Here is a 21,408-nt window from a genome sequence, read left to right as displayed (position 1 = left end):
GTCTTTGAAAAAAATGTTTCACATTACGAGCTCAGGTGTTTCATTTCTTGCTTTTGGACTATCCAAAGGTTCTTGGCAAATTGGGAAGCTGTGGGTGAGAAAGAGCTGGTGTTTACAGTTCTTGGAGTTTATGCTTTTGGCAAGCAAAGCCAGGCTTGGTGACAGAGCCCAGGTCTGCAGCTCAGGCTTGTAACCAACTATGAATCTTGTTCCCATAGACTGTAGACACACGGCATGGAAGGGTTCGGCGTTTGCTGCTCTGCACAGAGGCCGGCCTCCCGAACTACCGGTGAACTACGGGAAACCACCAAATGCAGGTAAGGGAAAACTTGCTGAAAATCCAAAGTGTATGCATCGATGTATCAACAATCTAAGCTGGAAATAGGGTTGCCAACCTCCAGGTACTAGCTGGAGGTCTCCTGCTATTACAACTGATCTCCAGCCAATAGAGATCAGTTCACCTGGAAAAAATGGCCGCTTTGGCAATTGGACTCTATGGCATTGAAGTCCCTCCCCTCCCCAAACCCCACCCTCCCCAGGCTCCACCCCAAAACCTCCCACCAATGGCGAAGAGGGACCTGGCAACCCTAGCTGGAAACTAATCAAAGGGCGAAAACGCACGGTCGCTTGAGCCTCCTTTCTTCCCTGTCCCAGCCAGGATTTAGCCAGGATCGAACGCACGTGCTGAATCCTGGCTGGAACAGGGAAGAAAGGAGGCTCAAGTGACCATGCGTTTTCGCCCAAAGACTTCAGTCACTGAAGAACACTGAAATGGGGGGGGGGTAGTTATTATTTCCCCCTCTGTGTTCCTGTCCTTGATAAAGTTGGAAATCCCCCCAAAAGTCGTGGAGCTCAGTCCCCTGGAGCATGGCTGGTCTCTTATCCCCCAGGGTTGCTTGTCTTCACTGCAAATATTTTTCCGATGACAAATATGGCATTAAGCTTAGTCTCAAGTTGAATAATTGATTGAATAATCTCTCCATGCAACTCAGCTATGCTGTGTCTGGTTGAACCACTCTTCAGTGCCCCAAGGAACATGTGTGTGATGAGCAGACACCTAAAGACCATATGAAAAGAGTGGGAAATACTTTATGACTCCAGGGAGCCAAAAATGGAGAAAATAAGTAATGGTTTAAAAATAATTAAGGCACTCTTCAAAGCAAACTATGGCCAAGATCTTGGAAGCTAAGCAGGGTCGATTAGTATTTAGTTTGTATTTGAATAAGAGGCCGCCAAGGAAATCCCGGGTTGGTACACAGAGGCAGGCTATGGCAAACCACCTCCGAACTTCTCTTGCCTTGAAAACCCTATGGGGTCACCATATGACAGCTGCGACCTGACGGCACTTCCCACCACCACCACCATTTCAGGTACACTTTAGTAGATTTAATTATTTCTATTTCTATTTTAGATTCATATCCCGCCCCTCCCACACTACAGCGGGCTCGAGGCAGGTTAACAATAAATCAAATACATTTTAAAACAGAAACAATAAAAAAGATTAAAATACAAATAGGATGGCCCCTAGCAGAGCAAGCTCCTGAGAATAACAAACCCTCCACAAAGTAAGTGAGGAGGGGAACGAAGGGGAGTATATTTTCTCCTGTACGTTTGACCTACTTGCTACTCATTGTATCTTTGAATATGAAGCTGCTGCCAGGTAGGCCTCTGCTTCAGTCACAGCAACTGCAGTGGCAGAAAGGATCAAGCTGTTAATGTGGGCTGGGGTCAAGTCAGTCAAATTCATAAGGATAACTGTGTGTGTTTCCCCCCCTTCTAGTAAATATAATATGTGCCAGGCATGTAACTGGATACGGGCGTTTTGGGCACTTGTTCCCAACATCCTTCTACCAGCACATCAAGATGCACAAGAGGATTCTGGGACACTTGTCGTCTGTGTATTGTGTCGCATTTGATCGGAGCGGGCAGCGAATTTTCACAGTGAGTTGGCTTGGGTTTTGCTCTTGGAATGCCACAACTGTATTTCCTACTAGGGAAAAAGAAAAAGGAATGTGCCCTTCAAGGAGACAATATAAGAGTTTTATATAATTTTAGAGTCACTTCTCTAGAATTCCCACTTTTTTTCCAAAAGGGACATTTATGGGCATTGTAAACACAGTTACACTCTTCTATGTCCATTGAAATTACTGTGCTTGGAAACGCAGCTGTTTAGGACTGCACTGTTAATGTCTTATTTCTGATTTTTCTGGCATACCCTTTCAAATTATATTTCAAGGTATACTATAGAAGCTGCCAGTACTCTCTGTCCAGATTCACTCCTGTGTTTTAAACTAACACATGAAGCTGCCTTATACTGAATCAGACCCTGGTCCATCAAAGTCAGTATTGTCTACACAGACTGGCAGCGGCTCTCAGGCTTCTCAGGCAGAGGTCTTTCACATCACCTACTTGCCTAGTCCCTTTAACTGGGGGTGCCGGGGTTGAACCTGGGACCTTCTGCATGCCAAACAGATGCTCTACCACGGAGCCATGCCCCTTCCCCAATGGCTGTGCATGCTGCAATTCATTTTCTTCTGTCATTTATACCCAATGGGGACTCAAAGTGGCTTAAATCATTCTGCTCTCTTTGTGTGAGTGGCGTGAGATTACCCAGCTAGCTTCCATGGCAGAGTGTGGATTTGAACCTAGGTCTCCCAGATCCAAATCTGAAACTCTAACCACTATACATACTGTCAGCCGGAATACCAGGGTATAACGTAGAAGAAAACCACATATGTTGGCTCTGAGCTTCTTAGAGGAAGGGTAGATAAAATTGCCATAAGTGTACCCTGCGTATCTGCATGCCAAAAGTGAAAATGGCGACGCTTCTGCTTGTTAGAAGAAGACAAGTTGGTTTTTATACCTGGATTTTTTCTACCATTAAGGAGACTCAAGATGGCTTACAATCTCCTTCCCTTCCTCTCCCCACACCAGCACCTGTGAGGTAGGTGGGGCTGAGAGAGCTCTAAGAGAACTGTAACTGGCCCAAGGTCACCCTGCAGGCTTCGTGTGTAGGAGTGAGGATACCAACCGGGTCCACCAGATTAGAGTCCACCACTCATGTGGAGGAGTGGGGAATCAGCCCCAGTTCTCTAGTTTAGAGTCCGCTGCTGCTAACCACTACACCACAATGGCGCTCACCTTGTTTACACCTTGGATTGGGGTTTTTTTTTAATGAATCTTTAGGGCTCCGACGATTGCTTGGTGAAAATCTGGGCTACTGATGATGGGCGTCTGCTCTCAACACTCCGAGGCCATTCGGCTGAAATCTCTGACATGGCTGTCAGCTATGAAAACACGCTCCTTGCTGCAGGCAGCTGTGACAAGGTAGTCCGAGTCTGGTGTCTGCGAACCTGCGCACCTGTCGCCGTGCTGCTGGGCCACTCAGCTTCCATTACTTCCATACAGGTAAGAAGAAGAAGAAGAGTTGGTTTTTATATGCCAACTTTCTCTGTCACTTAAGGAAGACTCAAACCGGCTTACAATCACCTCCCTTTCCCCTCCCCACAACAGACACCCTGTGAGGTAGGTGAGGCTGAGAGAGCTGTGACTAGCCCAAGGTCACCTAGCTGGCGTTGTGTGTAGGAATGGGGAAACAAATCCAGTTCACCAGATTAGCCACACCGCTCTTGTGGAGGAGTGGGAATCAAACCCGGTTCTCCAGATCAGAATCCACTGCTCCAAACCCACTGCTCTTAACCACTACACCACTCTGGCAGGCATCTGGCTTTCCTGTTGGGTTTTGTAGCTGATTAGCAACGAGGTACAGAACTACTTCTGTGTGCTCACTTGCTTGATCCATCTCTTGGAAAACTAGTGATTGCAAACTCCTTTCAATGAACCATACACATCCAGCTGTGCTTTTTATCACATCCAGAAGCCATCCAGGACAGGCCATGCTTGATCGCTGACCATGTGGCAAATCCACAGCAGGGTGGCGGGGGTTATGTTTTATGAAAGTTGGAGGGAAATCACATGGCCTACTTACAAGGACCTGTTTTTAATTTTTTAGTTTTCTCCAGCCAGAAAAGGAACAACTCGATACCTCACTTCTACTGGTGCTGATGGAACTATCTGCTTCTGGGAATGGCATTTGAACACCATGAAATTTAAGTAGGTACCTTCTTGCCAATGCTACATTCATCCCCCTTCTTAGGTCAACCTATTTTAATGACTTGTTGAGTGCTGCAGTGCCTGAAACAAAGATATGAACGGGCTAAGCTTGGAAGAGGAAGAAGGCCTTACATATGTTAATTTTTGAGTGGGCAGCCAATAAGACCATATTCTCTCCCGTTTTTTCTTAAATTTTAAGATTTTGGTTGGGGAACATGGATCAGTGGCACTGTAATAACCGTTGTCTCCAATGAAGAATTATACGGAGAAGGATTTATTCTTCAGGGGGTGGGGAATGTCAGGCCCGGGGGCCAAATAAGGCCCGCGAAATCATTTGGTCTGGCCCTTCGTGGGTCCTGGCAGATCTCTAGCTCAGAAGGATCTAAGACTGGAGATCCGCCCTCTCCCGCGGACAGGAATAGCTTCTATTCAAGGCGAATGTGAGTTTGTTTTGCCGAGAAAAGGAACCTTCTTTCCCCCTTGCAGAAAAGTCATTAGCTATGGAGCTGCTAGGACCGCCTAAGAAATTGTGTTTCTAGATCAGGCTAGTCTGGGCCATCCAGGTCAGGTTTTCAGGGGTAGCTCCTGCTTTATGGAAGAGGCTTCCAGAGGAGACATGGAGGGCATGTAGGTCTTTGGGGAATTCTTCAAGGGGTTATTGTTCCCCATGGTGTTCAAGAGGGTATGGGGGCTACAGACAGTTGGCTGCTTGTGGCTTTATGTGAGTTTACTGTGGGTTTAAGTTACAGACTGGACTGGACAGTTTTATGAGAGTTGGATTCTGATGTCCCCCCAACCTAACTCAGCCACAGCTTACGCTGCTGGGCACCCATTTCCCAGATCTGCTGGGCCCCAGTTTAGAGCAGAACCATAGCACAGGGGGAGAAAGGGCTTCAACCTCCTTCCACACCATTGCCCCAACCTAAAAGGACACTGGAGGTCCTATTTGCTCCCCTGGGGAGCTGCATGTGCACTGTTGGCCCTCAAAAGTAATTTATCCAGTTTAACCCTCAGTGAAATGATATAAACCACCCTGAGCCCACATGAAAAAGGCAGGGTAGAGCAATTTTAATAAGGAAATATATGTATTTAGTATTAGTATGGTGGTGGTAGTCGTAGTAGTAGTTAGTGGCACTCTAACAAAATTTAGCGTCAGTTTTCTGTGAGTCATGGATCACATGGTCAGATGTACGAAGTGCATGTCCATTTGCTGGATATACCATGCATCTGATGAAGCAAGCTCCGACTCTCAAAAGCTGATGCTGGAATAAATTTTGACAGACTTCAAGGTGCCACTGGATTCCTGATTAATTCAGGCTACCATGCAGTTTTACTGACCTGACATTTGGAGGAGCCCTCCTTTGGAAATTCAGGCCGTGAATGGGATACCCTCGTCTCGAAGGTCACACCTATCTTTTTGTTCAGCCAGAAGATTTTTGATTGAGATAGCTGCAAATGAATGGGAAGAGGTGACTGAGACAGCTGATATAATTTGCTGGCAGTTCTCTCTGAAGCATTTTGTGGCTTTTTTTTGTTAGAGGTTTTGCTTTCGTGTTCAGTACATGCTGTAGATCTGGGAACTGGAAAGTGTTATCTGTGGTTCCGTCTGTTTTGCAAGCTGTAATTTCCCAGTTTTAAATACCAGCATTCAAGAGTTTGCTGCTTCATAGACGCAGCAATCCATAGACGCAAATACTATCGATGCTAACTGTCATGCTATTGCAGACACTATATCCGGCTGGCTTTTTTTTTTATTGACCAGTGCAAATTAAGGGCATGTTGTCGCCTTTCTTTTGCAGTGGTGATGATCTTACGAAGGGGTGACTTTCCCAGCACATTAGGAGTCATAATATCATTCTGCAAGTTGTTGTAGGATTCAGCTGCAAGACCTGCTGTAAATATGAATTGTTTCTTTGGGAGCTACACTAAAGTTTGCACCCCCCCTTTTTTTGTTATGTATTATTTCAGGGATCGGCCAGTTAAATTTGCTGAGAGATCAAGACCTGGTGTTCAGATATCTTGTTCATCTTTCAGCTCGGGTATGTACATGTTTTCCAGGAAAGGAAATTACCTAAGGGTTATGAACATTCCTTATGTAAGAAAGACTGTCTCATATTTTTGGAAGAGCGACAGTGATTTTGAAAAACGGCATACAACTGAATTTTCTGGGAATGCACCCATCTTGTAAAAGTTTCTAAGCGGAGCCAGTATGAACTGATAAAAATACCTTGTAAGTTATTGGAAGACAGGAAACTCAGTTACTTGATTGCTTTTAGGAATTGATGGGTGGAAGGTTCATCCTCAGGTAGGTATTAACTCTTTGTAGCATATGGTTTCCAACCTCCAGCTAGGGCCTGGAGATCTCCCGCTGTTATAGTTGATCTTCAGATGACAGAGATCAGTTCCCCTGGAAAAAATGGCTGCTTTGGAAGGTGGACTCTATGGCATTGTTGCCTGCGGAAGCCCCCCCCCCCAGCCTCCCCCCCCCCAAATCTCCGTGTATTTCTTCACTCAGAGCTGGCAACCCTAATGTAGCACTGTGTCATTAAATGGCTTGGGATGGGCATATCTGAAGGATTGCCCATCTGAACCTACCCAACCACTATAGTCATCTTCCAAGGCCCTTTTTCAAGTGTCTCTGCCTTCTGAGATTAGGTGGGTGGCAACCTGGGAGAGGGCCTGCTCAGTTGTGGCACCAAAACTCTGGAATCCTCTTCCCAGGGAGACTTGTCTGCCCCCGTCTGTTGCTGTCTTCTGTCAGATGGTGAAGACTTTTTTCTTTCATCTGGAGTTCCCTTAGTGATCCCAGTGTGGCGTAGCGGTTAAGAGTGGTGGACTGTAATCTGAAGAACCGGGTTTGATTCCCCACTCCTCCACATGAAGCCTGCTGGGTGACCTTGGGCTAGTCACAGTTCTCTGCGAACTCTCTCAGTCCCACCTACCTCACAAGGTGTCGGTTGTGGGGAGAAGAAGGGAAGGAGATTGTAAGCCGGTTTGATTCTCCTTAAAAAGTAGAGAAAATCGGCATATGAAAACCAACTCTACTTATTGTTCTTTATGTTTTAATTGTTTTTTTATGTTTTTTTATGTTTGTGTGTGTGTGTATTTTAGCTTTGGTTATAAATGTTTTAATTATGTGTTTTTGTTTGCTTTTAATTGTTTTTAAGGTATGTTTTTATTATGTATATTTTAAATCTGTTAGATGCATTGGTAGCTCTGATAGAGGGCAGAAAGGCAGGGTGCAGATTTTGTGAATAAATAAGTCTGTTTTCAGCCATCAGATTTGCTTTGTATGTAGACTGCCTTATTGAGATCTTCATGTCTGGATATTTCCTTTGAAGCGTGGAAAACAGAACTATTGTGATAAATTTCTCTGTGGTTCTCTTCTCTTTGTCAAATCAATATAGCAAAACCATTTATGCACTTAATCCTCTTCTAGTGGGACTTCAATATGTGCTTTGAGTCCTATACCAAATTTGTGGTTTTTTCCCCAACTCATTCTTCCCTTTTTTCCTTCCGCATGTGTTCCAGTGCTTAGCTGTAGGTTTAAAGGCAGCTAACAAGTACGGTTTTGTGTAGCACATTTTTCTCCCATCCTTCCTCCTAAGAAGCTCAGGGAGGGAATACATTGTTGTCTGCGCCTATGTTACCCTCACAACAACCCTGGTGGGGTAGGTTAGGCTAAGAGAGCGACTGACCCGAGGTCACAAAGTAAAAGCTTTTTGGCCCAGTGGAGATTTGAACCTGGGACTCCCAGCTCTTAGTCTGACATTATAACCATTACACTAGGTTAGCTCTTTATACAGTATAACAGTAAAACCATTTAACTCCTCCCCTAGTTAAATGTTAACAATATAAACAATAACACTGCGGGGTAAAGTACCACCAAAATATATCAGGAGCAGGAGAAAAACCAAACAATAAACATCCAACAGATACCCACATATAACAAAACCAAGGTTTGGCAAATAACTGTGCAATCCTAAACAGAGTTACTACTGTGCAAGTCCATTGAAACCAATGGTCTTTGGCCAGAGTAATGTGATTGTACTGTAAGAGTGTTTGGACCTGGTGCCTACAATTCAATGTATTAGGCTCTAGGCAAATCACTATTGGGAGGAAGTTCCATAATTCAGGAGTCACCACAGAGAAGGCCTTCATCTGGTAACTACATAACTACCTGCTTCAGCTCTAGTGGAAGGCCACAAAGAGAAGGGCCCAAGTGGAAGATCTTAACTGGCAGGGTGAGTGTCTATAGTCTATCAGGTTTTTTTTTTAAGTGGCCCACTGTTTCAAGTGACCTTTGGGATAAATTTGTGCATCTTAAATAATTTTGTTTTCTCAGCAGAGTTCAAATTATTAATGATAAAGTTAATTTCGAATTTGAGTAATTAAAATGTTTTTATACCACTTCTCTAATGTTTTGTTCCAGGCAGTTTCCTAAAATGAATACAGAAGTCACCATCAATATCACAGTCACAATACAGTGTTAATCAACCAAATGGCACATAAATGATCAAATAGTTCAAAACAGCTTATTGAATAGTGTAAAATCATTTAAACAAAGCCCTGTATATCTACAAATGAGTAAATCCACATATCAGAAAAAGCTGAAATAAAACTTCCTTTCCAGTAAAGGACTTCAGAGTCAAAATTGAGAAGCCCGCTAACAGATCTTAAGATGGAAAATCTTAAAAGGCCAACACCAGTTCCCCAAGACATATAGCTCTTGCTGGTACATGGGGTTCCCAGTGATCTCCTACCTAAACTGCTGATCAGGAATCACACCTCCTTACCCTATTTCACAGAACATTCCCTGTGGCCCCAGAGTAGGTTTGCTGAGAGACATTCCCAGTTTTTAAGTCTCAAAGGTCCATCTAAAAGGTACAAAGGTCTCAAAATATCCAGCTTTTCCAGAAGGAAAAATGCATTATATAACGAAAGTTTTCATTCCCCTAAAATGTTTATTTTAAAGCACTGGTTCCCAACCAGGGGTCCGTGGACCCCCAGGGGTCCGCGAGAACTAAATTAAGGTCCGCGAAACAAAGTTATAAACCCATAATAAATTAATATTTTCAATTAAAAGTTCTCTATTATAAATATATATATATTCAAATATTATTCTAAGCTTAATGTTTAACTAACAGTTGTGATTAAAGTTTATTTTCAAATTCTCTGAATTTTTATTTTGAACCTTGGGGTCCTTGCACTGAACAAAAAAGTCCTAGTGGTCCCTGGTCAAAAAAAGGTTGGGAACCACTGTTTTAAAGCGAATGGTTATTGTATAAACAGCATAATGCTCTCTGAATTAAAAGCTGTAAATGTACTTGCTTTTTGCCCTCCTTTCCTTAGGTGGCATGTTTATTGCAACAGGGAGCACCGACCATGTGATAAGAATATATTACTTGGGCTTTGAATCGCCAGAGAAAATTGCCGAATTAGAATCTCATACGGTAAGAAGAACCAACTGGTATTATCTACTGGTATTTATTTTTAAAATATTTTCTACTGGTATTTATTTTTAAAATATTTTTAATCCTTCCTCCAAGGAGCTTGAGTGGCACACATAGGAAACCCCCCTCCATTTTATTTTCACAACAACCCTTTGAAGTAGGTTAGGCTGAGTCACTCCCAATGAGCTTTCATGGCCAACTGGGGATTTGAACCCAGGTCTCTCCCTCAGTACTATTCCAACACCACATAATGAAGTCCATCATCTGTTTAAAAAGTTGCTCGGGAGCTTTGGTTTAATTCTGTACTTGCAGGTTCACTCTGACTTGAGCTCTTCATTGCACAAGACATTTATTTCTCCATTGAAATGAACAGTGAAATATCTTTCTGACGAAGGGAGCTTTGAATCTTGGAAAGTTTCTACCCTGAAACTCATGTTGGTCTTCAGGGTGCTACTGGACTCGAATCTAACTGTATTTGTCTAAGCATCATTTACACATTGAATCAGGTTCTTGCAAAAGAAGATGGTTTGGGGTAGCATGTAAAACTTTTATGTCATTTGAACATGATCTCTTATAACAACCAGAGGGGGGAAATAGAAGGGTAATGAAGAGTCATGTGGCACCTAAAAGGCTAGTGAATTAATGTGGGAGTAAGCTTTTGTGAGTGCCCAATGGCACAGAGTGGTAAGCTGCAGGACATGAGCTCCGCTCATGACTCAAGTTCAATCCCAACGGAAGTCAGTTTCAGGTAGCCGGCTCAAGGTTGACTCAGCTAGTCAAATGAGTACCCAGCTGGGGATAAAGTGAAGTTGACTGGGGAAGGCAATGGCAAACCACCCTGTAGACATAGTCTGCCTAGTAAACGTTGTGATGTGACATCACCCCATGGGTCAGTAATGATTTGGTGCCTTTACCTTTTTAAGCTTCTGTGAACCCTCTTGGGCTTTAACTCACACAAGCTTCTATTACAGTCTATTTATTCATCTTTGACTTGCCACAAGACTTACGTTGTTTTGGCTGTTGCAAATCTAAAGATGATACACGACAACAATGAAATTTATTCTGGTGAAAGATTTTATCGTTGCCCCCGTACTCCTTCTGCTGAAAACATTTTGCACTGAACAACTTCACAAGAATGTGTTTGGATTTGAACAGAAGCAGCCTAGCTAATGATGCTGTGGCTGAGAAGCATGGCAGTGTGAGCTCCTGTTACGATGATCTGGGGTTGGTGCAAATCAGCACATCGATGATCTGGGGTGGGGATCAGGAAGGCGCAGGTGCAGCCCTAAGAGGCATGAAAGACTTAAAAAAAACCAAAAAACCCAAACCTGGGGAAATAGGGATGGAGAACCAGCTTCCCCCCTATTGGAAAAACTGGAATTTTGAGGTGAACTGGGTGGGGGGATTCCTCTTATGTGACTTTTTCTCTTTTAGAATTATGCTAAGTGTTTTTAAGGCAAGACTATAAAAAAGTATTTTAGCAGCCCTTTACTCCTTCAAAATACTTTCTAATAACTGTAAATATGTAAAACAGTCTTCAGTGCTGGGTAATCCAATTCCTATACATGATAAACCCTTGCAGTTCTCAGATCTTATTGCTTGCTCCACATTCCTCTAATCATCTGCAGCATATTGACAAAACTAGAAAGGTATACACACCAATCCTAAGAAACAGGCTTTCATGAGGAACAGTAGAGAAGCTTGTTTCAGTCTAAGCAAATCTTTCCCCTTGTGGTGAAAATAAATGTCGAGAACTGAAAAGTACTGATCTTTTAGAAACCGATGCTGATCAGAGAAAGAATCTTGAGGCTAGTGTTTTGAAAGGTATACATTACTTTAACAATTATGGGGTTTTTTTCCTGGAGCTAATTTTGTTGCCATTTATTGTAACACTTAACTGTGAGATGATGGTTCCTTAGTGAACAAATCAGTGGTATTCTAAAGTTTAATTTGGTATCCAGACTTACTGGTTACCCTTAATACTGTGGTCTTCTTGGCTGGGTTAGACACTGTTTTTTTTAATATGTTGAAAAGGGTGTTTGAAATGGAAATTCTTGCTTGTGGCATATATGCTAAACATGTTGTTAGCACATATATGATAAGCAGGAGGTACCGTATATTGTTTTGTACAGTTTCTGGATAATGCTGGCTGTATAGAAAGACTGGTGTTTGTATCCGGATGATAATCCCGCCCCCCCTTTACTGCTGGCAGTTTCCATTTTTAATTTGTAACTTTATTCCTGTTTTCCCAGTTGGCACAAATCCAGATATCCCTAGATAGGTATCTTAGGAGGCCCTTGCAGTTCTATCATTATCACTGGGTGTATTGGCAATTATGGCTCGAGTAAGACAACCCCTTTTCAGAAATTTCATAGACACACTAAGCATTGCATCTTAATGTTAACTAAGCTGCGTGGAATATATGCTAAAATAGCAAATCAAGTTGAAATCTGATAAGGAAACAGTTATTGGATATATTTCAGTTCCCCCACAATACCCTTCTGCCGCCCTCTATGGTTTCACAAGGTCATAAAATGGTGGTGGGACTGTTATGTCAGTGGCCACAGGGAACAACAGGCACATAAGACAGGTGATGTTACTGGGAGGCCTATCAGGGTAGGGATTTTCTTCTGCCTGTTCAATTAACACTGATCTGACTGTGTATTCCATACTGTCCGGTATCCACTGCTGGCCCTTCAGCGATCCTTCTACAAGGCACTGATCATAAGAGGTTTGGAACAGTTAAGACTAACATGTGATGGGGGGGAAATGGAAAAGAAAGTGTTGACTAATTATTATTTTTTAATTTAAAGGACAAAGTAGTTGCTGTTCAGTTCTGCAACAATGGAGACAGGTAAGCCTGTGTTTTTGACATCTTCAGCAACAAGTTTATGTTTTCATAACACTTTAGAAAGTAACTTTAAAGAGGAATCTTATAAAATGCTAGCCATTGTTCTGCAGGCTTACACTTTGGAAGGGGATTCGTCTGAAGCAACAAAAGTCTTCGGCAGCAGATTCCTACCTGGGTGGATTGCTGGCCCTGCAGTTATAGAAGTAGGGCGCTCTGCCACACTGAAATCAGCAGCAGTTTCCCCATTGAGTTCCAATGGTATCAGGAATCCACAATAGGAAAAATACCCCTATTTGCTACTTTGTAGAAAAAGCATTTGCCCAGTTTTGGGCTCTTGAATAAAAGCATCTTGTCATAGCGGAGCAATGAACACATCTGCTGTGTCGCTAGTGAACATTGAGTCTGCACCTGTTTCTCGGGGTCTGGCTGTTTCTCTGTGAATGGAGCTGCCTCTGCATTCAAGTTCTATTTCCTCTCGATGAGTGTTGGTTGAATTAACAGTGCTCCAGACAACTTGCTCAACTTTACTCCCCAACAAGTACTTGTAGATAACCTCCAGCCTGACATGAGCATCTCTGTGAGGCTGTGAACATCTTTTCTCTGAATGGTGTGGCGTATACACTGTCTTCGGTTTTATGGCTGTGCCTCTTGAGTAATTCTGTGCTCTTCTCGTTGGCTTTATGACTTGAGAAAATAAGCTCACCCCTCCTACCGGTTCGGCTCAGCTTGGAGAGTTTTCTGAGCTTTTTTCTATATTTAATAGGGTCTGTTCTTCAGGAGTGATGATCTAGTCTGTGTAGCAGATCCCCCACTTAGATACAGTGCAGTTGCCGTTCATTGTCCATTCTCTTCCCATTGCCATGTATGATATAGAGTACCCTTGGCTTAGCAGCAGAATTCTGGCTAAACTGAAGAGGTTTAATGTGTGATAATGACAGGCAACAAAAGGGAAAAAAGGGACAAATTCAATCAAAAATCAACAGAAGAGTCCTTTTTATTTCTGTCCTTTATGCTCGCGGACCAACAGGTCATGAGCAAAACAAATTCAGCAATATAGAGATAATCAAACATACAGAAATACAATGTACAGAGTATACATGTAGAAGGAAGTATCATTAAAAGCTATTGATAAAAAATTTGCCACAGTGGGGGTTACGTTTGGATCAGTATCAGCCAATAACTTTACTACTATCTTTTGCTTTAGGGCAGGCCCCCACTTCTGAATATATACTGTAATTCATTCATCTCTAGCGAGATCCTGCTTTTTACAATCGATTAAAAAAATGCCAAACAAGTATCTCAATTACCTGATTTACAATCACAAAATGGTACAGAAAAAGGGATCCCTGAAAACCTGCCTGCTAACTCCCCCAGTGGTAGTACATTTAATCTATCCTCAGTGAGAAAAGTAAGAGATTGAGCTAAAGACAACAAAAATAGAAAATATAGAAAATATTTATTCCATGTGCACCAATAATTATTTAAAAACAAAGGGCCTGAAAATAAGTTTCATTAAAATAACTGCAGACCAACGTCTTGCTGAGATTAAAAACAAAACATACACAGTTGATGAACCATACACATCACAATAAACCACAAAAGACCAGACACGTTTTGGCCACTTGGGCCTTCTTCAGTGGGCACAAATTGATGCACACGAAAGAAATATTTTCTGTATTTTCTATTTTTGTTGTCTTTTGATAATGGCAGGCAACAGAGGAATAGGTTGCGGCAGCCAAGGTGGGAAATAACTGGGGTTTTCATTGAGGGGATGGAGAGGAAAGGCTGTCTGTTTGTATCATTGTAAAGGGAGAAGTGACATGATTTGACAATGGGCTGAATATGGACATGACTTAAAGAGCAAGTCAAGTCTTCGTTCGTGATCATCAGGGAAGATGCCAGTAAACAAAGAAAATGCAAAAAGACTTGGAAGGAAAAATGAGAAGTTCAGTCATAGCGATACCCCTTAGGAACGACATTCATGGATATAATGATTTTAAGATGAGATGTCCGAGTGATCAGACAAGGCAGAGAGTGCTGCAGAAATGTCGGGGTAGAGAGCTGGGCCTCTTCATGTAGGGGTGGTACTGAAAGCCATGTAGTTTGATGAGGTTAGCCAGTGACCGCATGCGGAGAAGCAAAAAACAGATCCTAGAGGAAAAGCTTCCCTTCTGTAGCAACACTGAACAGCCATTAGAGGAGAAGCAGCTCAGGACACAGTTATGGAGGCCCAGGGCATAACAGGTGTAAGCAAGTTAATCAAAGGTAGCAGAGAAATCAGTGAGGATAAGGACAGGTATAGATCTTTGGATTTGACAGAGGAAAGACTGCCACGTGTTCTTGTGAGGACAATTTTCATGTAGTGTGGAGGGGTGCAAGCCTCATAAGTTGATCAAGAGCGCATTTGGCATGGAGAAAGTGGGACTGCATACGCGGCACGCTGGAAGAATTTGAATACAAGAGATGGAAAGGAAATTTAATGGCCTTTGGCAGGGGTAGGTCAGGGGACACGCTTTTTGAGAGTGGGGGAAATGGGGTGTGTGCTTGGTTGCAGTTGAGAAAGAACCAGAAAAGAGGGACAGGTGGTAGTGTGTGTGTGTGTGTGTGTGTGTGGGGGGGGGGTTATCCTGGAGAGATCAACCAGGATTTGAGAGTGGACAGGAGGGGGTTTCACAAAGACAGCACAGAAGTCTTCTCATCAAGTGAGTCGCGGAAAGGAAAAAAGAGTGGAGGAAACAAGATGGAGTGAAGGGACGGGGGTGGGGCGGGTAATAAGGATACCAGTTTGCGTAGCTTCAGTTCTATCCCTGAAGAAGGAGGCAAAGCACACAACTGTTTCCCTTTTTCATTGTGGCCATATGTATGAGCATATGTTGGGGAGACTGGGCTGTCCCTTGGCTTTTATGGGTGGGATTTGCATGTTTTCTCTTTCAAGAAAAAAATCTCTCGCAGGGCTTGTGCAATGGGCACAGTACTGGAACAGCACGATTGTGGCAGCTGTTCCAGTAACCACACTAAGGGCTTGGGTTGGACAATAGGAAAAAGACCTCCTGTGAACAGGGTCAAAACCGCCATCTTTACAGGACCATGCCTAAAGAAATGCCTAGGAATCGCTGCCGTGTCTCCAATTCAATAGGCAGGATTAGTGAGAGAGAGCAAAACCCAGCTATTTATTTTTCTTTTTCTCCTCTTGTTTCTATTATATGTTTCTCAAGAGAGATGCTGATGTGATTTTTTTTAAAGCTGTTTGTCTGAACTACAATACTGAATTCACGCCATGACCATCTGACAGCTGTTAACCAGATGTAATGAATGTTGTAGCTTGTTTGTATTGTGCTGTATCTGACCGTTAACATCGTAAACTCACATTGTTCTGGCCACAGAGACTCAAAAGCACTGCTGAAAGTCCTGGCAAGGATTTAATTTTCTTTCACTAAGTTTGATTCTGACCTTAGATGACGTTATGTTTTCCGTTGCAGTGATTCCCCCCCCCCCCAGTGGATATGCTTAAAATTGCAGGGCTTCTTCTTTTAGAGAACACAGGAGCATACAAGCATTATGGGAGCTTGTAACAATCGCATAAGCCATGGGTGCAATCCTGGAAAAACCCATCAGAATCAGTAGATGAAAGTTGATTGATTGACTATGGCTAGATGTAAAGAGCAACTGATATTAAACAAAGGTTTGTCAGTTTCTGGCCTCAGCACAATTGGTTCCTTCTGTTTGAGTGTTCCCTTCGCTTCCTCTCACTTCCCTTCATGCACAGAGTAAGATTCAAATTTTTCAGGTCAGATTGAGCTCCAGGTCACCATGCCAGAGCAAACTGTAGTTTGTATATTCCCTACAAGCCAGTATCCCAAATCTTGGTTTTAATCCTGGTTTAAACTCCAATCCTCCCAGGTACCTGCAATTCAGATAGCATGGTGAATTGAAACTTGACCATAGCGGGAAGCTTTGAGTCCTGCTTTGTTTGCAGAGGGAGGCAGGAGGAATGAGGGGAGTGTGCAAGCACAGCAAACAAACTGTGTTCCTGCCCAGCATTACAAACCTTATCCCCCTCAGTTACGGTGCCCCTTGGGCATATGTGACGTGATCAGAATTGCACCCATGAAATCCGTTCAGCAGTGTGCCATGCACTCCGTCTTTGCGTGATGATCTTTTGCCTTTGTATCCCACCCGCAGACAATATTGTCAACGCTAATGAAAGGCCTATATTAAAATGGCAGACCATAAGGCAACAAAGAGTGATTCTTGCATAGGTGTACATTATTAAATTTCTTTATACCTGATTACTACCTGGGGAAGGTGTGAACAAACTCCCTTGAAGAGCATTGCAGCTGGGTTGATGTGGAAGGCTGTGGCGTTAGATAGGCTGTTCCCACATTAGAAGATGTGTACGCTTGTATGGCAAGCCAATTGTACAAGTCAGCCCTGCTTACTTGTGTTTATATAATTGGTTACCAACTTAGAGGTGATGTTGAGATTGTTCCTCTAATGCAATGCTGAAGATGTTATTATGCAGGGATGGAGGGGGCTGTAAGCCTGGCTGCCGCCCAGGAACCCATTCCTAAGGCCCCCCTGGCAAACAGAATGCAGGAAGATGACCGAAGGGGTTGAGAGCCGCATGGGTGTGACTTCCTTACCCTTTCCCCCCCCCCCTTACAGGCTGCGGTTTGTCAGTGGAAGCAGAGATGGCACAGCAAGAATATGGCAATACCAACAGCAAGAATGGAAGAATATGGTGTTGGATATGGCTACCAAGATGACTGGGTAAAAGGCACAAAAGCATTAGTAATACTCTAATTTTATGATACTGTTCGTGTGGCCAATTCAGCCCAGAACAATGTCACTTTGAGACCAAAATAAAATTTTAAAAAAGAAACTATCTAAATAACCCATAAGGAAATTAGTATTTTTTAATCTTAATTGACTGGGAAAGAAATTTGGCGACTGCCAAGGTAGTATTAAAATCCACTCATGCTAAAAGAACCCTCAGATTATCCAGTTCAGAGACAGATTCCTGAATAAAAGTCTTTATCCATCTGTCTCTAGCCTCGTTGAGCAAGTCAGAGCTAAACAAAAAATGCTGAAGAGTGTCTATTTTGCCAGAACCACATTGACATACTCTCTCACAGTACGGCACCCTATTTAAGTGACCTATTAACTCCCCTGATGGGACAGCATTCAGTCTAGCCAACATAAATAATCGTCTGTATCACGGGATTATCAGAAAATCAAAGTACATTGGGAAGGATTATGACAAGTTTAGACCTAGGTATAGAGGTGAGCACACCCTACGTGCTCTTATTGTAGTACTTCCAGAATCCAGTTTTTGCAAGCAGATAAGAAAGATAAAAGAAAGAGCTGCCAATGACCCGTGCTCTTTTAGGTCAGAAAGGGAGAGTCCTAAAGACTGGATATGGTATTCAACTAGTTTACTCCATGGGGTTTGATAGGAATCAGCTTGAAGGAGATGTAAATATCCATTCAACTCCATGGAGAAGTAGAAAGCATTAGTAATTTGAACACCTTGCAGACCATGAAATGGAAACAGTTTTTCAAACAAGTAATCTTAAATTCTGGTTCGCAGTCCAAAAATATGCATGACCCTACATTTCCTATCAGTCCCTGCAATTCTTTCCTCCCATGCCTCAAACTGCTCAACCATTGTGGCTTTTAAACAACTCTCAAGGTTTCTGAAAAAAATGCGCTTGCATGCATCCCATGAAAGGATTTGGTAGGACCATGCCCTTTGATTTGCTTACATCATTATGTTGCATTCAAAGGAACTACAGCAAACAATATACTGCTTGGCATTTGCATTCGTGTAGAGAGGGTTGCTCTCCTTACTCCTGAAACGAAGACTGCATCTGGACAGATCTCCCTCCAGGAGCCAGTGCAGATCTTTCTGCCTTGGGATGAGTTTTCTCTCCCCGCCCATAGCCATGCTTTGTGCAGGCTATAATTTTTAAAAAAAAAAATAAGGTAGCTGGTATGTTTACCCACTTAAAAGGGCAATCTACTTATTTTGTTTAAAACTTAAACCCTGGTGCAGTCGGCGCAAAGTAATGGGCAATCTACTTATTTTGTTTAAAACTTAAACCCTGGTGCAGTCGGCGCAAAGTAATCTCTTTAGGATTGCACTGTACTTCAATTGAAAAGGGAGTGAGTGCAGATCCATAGTGGGGGATTCCCCTCTGGATATATAAGTCCCTCACTTACTCATCTCATCTATGCTTGAGTTGCATTTGCAATTTAAATTGCTCTAGAGGGAGCTCTTGTGACATCATAAGAGAGGAAAATTTCCCCAAAGAGAATCTTGTGGTCCTGCTACATGAGAAACTGAAATTTTAGCAGACGAGTCATTCCAGGTCATCTTGGACTGTTTTATAAGTGGCTTCTGTGAAGTTTCTTGTTCCCTCTCAAGGTCTAATTCCATTTGGAGAAGTTTTTCATTTGGGAGTGTGCCCTCAGCATTGTGCTCAGATTATTTTCTTTTTCCACTCACACTTGTCTAGAAAAGTTAGGGAAGAATGATGTGACTGCATTTTCTGTTCTCCTTTCTAAAGCAGAAAATGTGTTTCTTATTGTTGCTTGTATGAACTTTGTTTATCCGTTAGCTCTACAGTTGTAGAAGTGCTCCAGCCAAATTACAGTGTACTTCCCAAGTTCAACAGAATACAGTTCAGCAATTATATTTACTGTATATTTACTGTGTTTTATGCAACTTAGAGACAATTCTAACATGGTATTTTTCTCTCTCTCCAAAAAAGGGATTTCTGTGAAAAGCAGGTCCGACTCATCTAAAATTAAGTTGGTACTTATACATCTATTTTCTACATCTTTTTAATCTGCTAAATTGCTCAGGAATAGTGTTGCATCTGGAGAGGACAAGGTGTCAAAGCTGAAGGTGACCATGGTAGCTTGGGATCGCTATGATGCCACCGTTATCACGGCGGTCAACAACTTCCTCTTGAAAGTGTGGAATTCTTCTACAGGGCAGCTTCTTCACACCTTATCTGTAAGTAGAACTTGAGTTTGATTACTTGGAAGATGAATGCTAAAGAATATAAGTCACTGCTTAGAGCTTTGTCTTGCCAACCCCTGAACCAGGTCTCTGGTCCGGAGTTTATCTTGCGTTGTTTATTGTAGAGATTTGTCCTTCTGAGTTGGTATCATTATGAATTAGAAATGGTCATTTTAAAGAAAATTATGATCATGCTTGTGGAATACAAGTTGGAGATACGTAGGTGGCCCCAAATGAGCCCAAAGTGAAAGGCGGGGGGTGGGAGGGAGAGAGGAAGGAAAGGTTGCTACTCAGTGAAGTAGGTGCAGTTCAGGGCATCCAGGGCCTTCCACGATTTCCTCTCCCTGGACTTCTCTTCCTTCTGGGCCTCTGCTCTCTTGAACTTTTGACCATCTGCATCTAGGAAACCAATAGGAAGATGGAGGAGCTGGACCAACCCTAAGAAAGAAAAAACAAAAACTGGAGGGCAACTTTTCTTTTAAGCAAGCAATGGAAAAAAACTTTTACTATCTTTGGCGCAGAGTGTTCCCTGAAAGGGTGTCAGGTTCTTTGACTAAATCAAGTGTCCCATTCCCCTTTAGGAATTATCTTGCCTGTGGAAACCAAAATGCATGCCAGTCAGTTTAACTTTGATAATATTTTATAGACATAAGTTCTTCATGTGTATTAAAAACATCCTATATCTTGTGTGTGTCTGAAGTCTGAAAAATATATACAGATGAAAGATTTGATTCATTAGGGCTAGTATTTTGTCTGTGTTTGTTGGCAGAGGTATCTTTCCTTTCCAGAGTGGTGTAGTGGTTAAGAGTGGCGAACTCTAGTTTGGTGAATTGGGTTTGATTCCCCACTCCTCCACACGACCAGCCGACACTAATCTGGTGAACCGGGTTTGTTTCCCCACTCCTCCACATGGGTTGCAGACGTTAATCTGGTGAACTGAGTTTGTTTCTCCATTCCTCCGCATGAAGGCTGCTGGGTGACCTTGGGCCAGTCTCAGTTCCCTCCAAACTCTCTCAGCCCCACCTACCTCATAAGGTGTCTGTTGTGGGGAGGGGAAAGGGAGTTGATTGTAAGCCGCCTTGCGACTCCTTAAAGGTAGAGAAAAGTGGGGTATAAAAACCAACTCTTTTTCTTATGTTACTCTTTCTGAATGTAGCTGCGTGGAGAAAACTGATTTGGATTTCTCCGTGTTTCAGTTAGTCAACTACATGCTGCAACATGGTGCTTTCTATCTAGGCAAGGTTCATCCTTGCAAGAAGAGGGGGGGGCAGCATTGGCTCAGTGGTACAGCACCCTGTGCTTTTTCCTTCTGCTTGCACTGCGTGGTTCTCTGCAGCAGAGTGTATTCCTCAGCACTAGGTGTTTTCTGCCCTGCAAGCAGAAGGAAGGTATAGGATCTGAGCCAATACTTGCAGAAGGTCCTAGGACCAGTCCCTGGAGAGACTGCTGACGGCACCCACGACAGTACTAGTAGGCACTGAACTGAGAGCCAGTGTGGTTTAGTGGTTAAGAGTGGTGGACCAGGTTTGATTCCCCGCTGCTCCACCTGCAGCCTTCTGGGTGACCCTGGGCTAGTCATAGTTCTCTCCAAACTCTCTCAGCCCCCCCCCCCACCTCACAAGGTATCTGTTGGGGGGGGGGGAGAAGAAGAAGAGTTGGTTTTTATATACCGACTTTCTCTACCACTTAAGGAAGAATCAAACTGGCTTACAATCACCTTCCCTTCCCCTCTTCACAACAGACACACTGTGAGGTAGGTGGGGCTGAGAGAGCTCTAAGAGCTGTGACTAGCCCAAGGTCACCCAGCAGGCTTTATGTGGAGGAGTGGGGAATCAAACCCGGTTCTCCAGATGAGAGTCCACTGCTCCAAACCACCGCTCTTAACCACTATATCACGCTGGCTCTCGTAAGGTGATCGTAAGCCTCTTTGGGACTCCTCAAAGACAGAGAAAAACGGGGTATAA

At 43.1% G+C, this 21,408-nt stretch overlaps 1 protein-coding gene across 1 annotated transcript in view; it reads left to right on the top strand.

Moving 5' to 3' along the window:
• BRWD3 (bromodomain and WD repeat domain containing 3) overlaps positions 1-21,408 on the top strand; it is a 91,193-nt gene that overhangs the window by 26,302 nt on the left and 43,483 nt on the right. The window contains exons 6-14 of the mRNA XM_056858967.1: positions 219-317; positions 1,781-1,941; positions 3,187-3,408; positions 4,013-4,113; positions 6,082-6,152; positions 9,466-9,566; positions 12,380-12,420; positions 17,083-17,187; positions 19,285-19,438. Coding sequence (XP_056714945.1) covers positions 219-317; positions 1,781-1,941; positions 3,187-3,408; positions 4,013-4,113; positions 6,082-6,152; positions 9,466-9,566; positions 12,380-12,420; positions 17,083-17,187; positions 19,285-19,438 — 1,055 coding nt within the window. The remainder of the gene's footprint in view (positions 1-218; positions 318-1,780; positions 1,942-3,186; positions 3,409-4,012; positions 4,114-6,081; positions 6,153-9,465; positions 9,567-12,379; positions 12,421-17,082; positions 17,188-19,284; positions 19,439-21,408) is intronic.

This window comes from Euleptes europaea, chromosome 13 (genome assembly GCF_029931775.1).
Source record: "Euleptes europaea isolate rEulEur1 chromosome 13, rEulEur1.hap1, whole genome shotgun sequence".
Classification (NCBI taxonomy): domain Eukaryota; kingdom Metazoa; phylum Chordata; class Lepidosauria; order Squamata; family Sphaerodactylidae; genus Euleptes; species Euleptes europaea.
The sequence above is the reverse complement of the archived record's forward strand: the minus strand, read 5'-3'. Positions and strand labels throughout refer to the sequence as shown.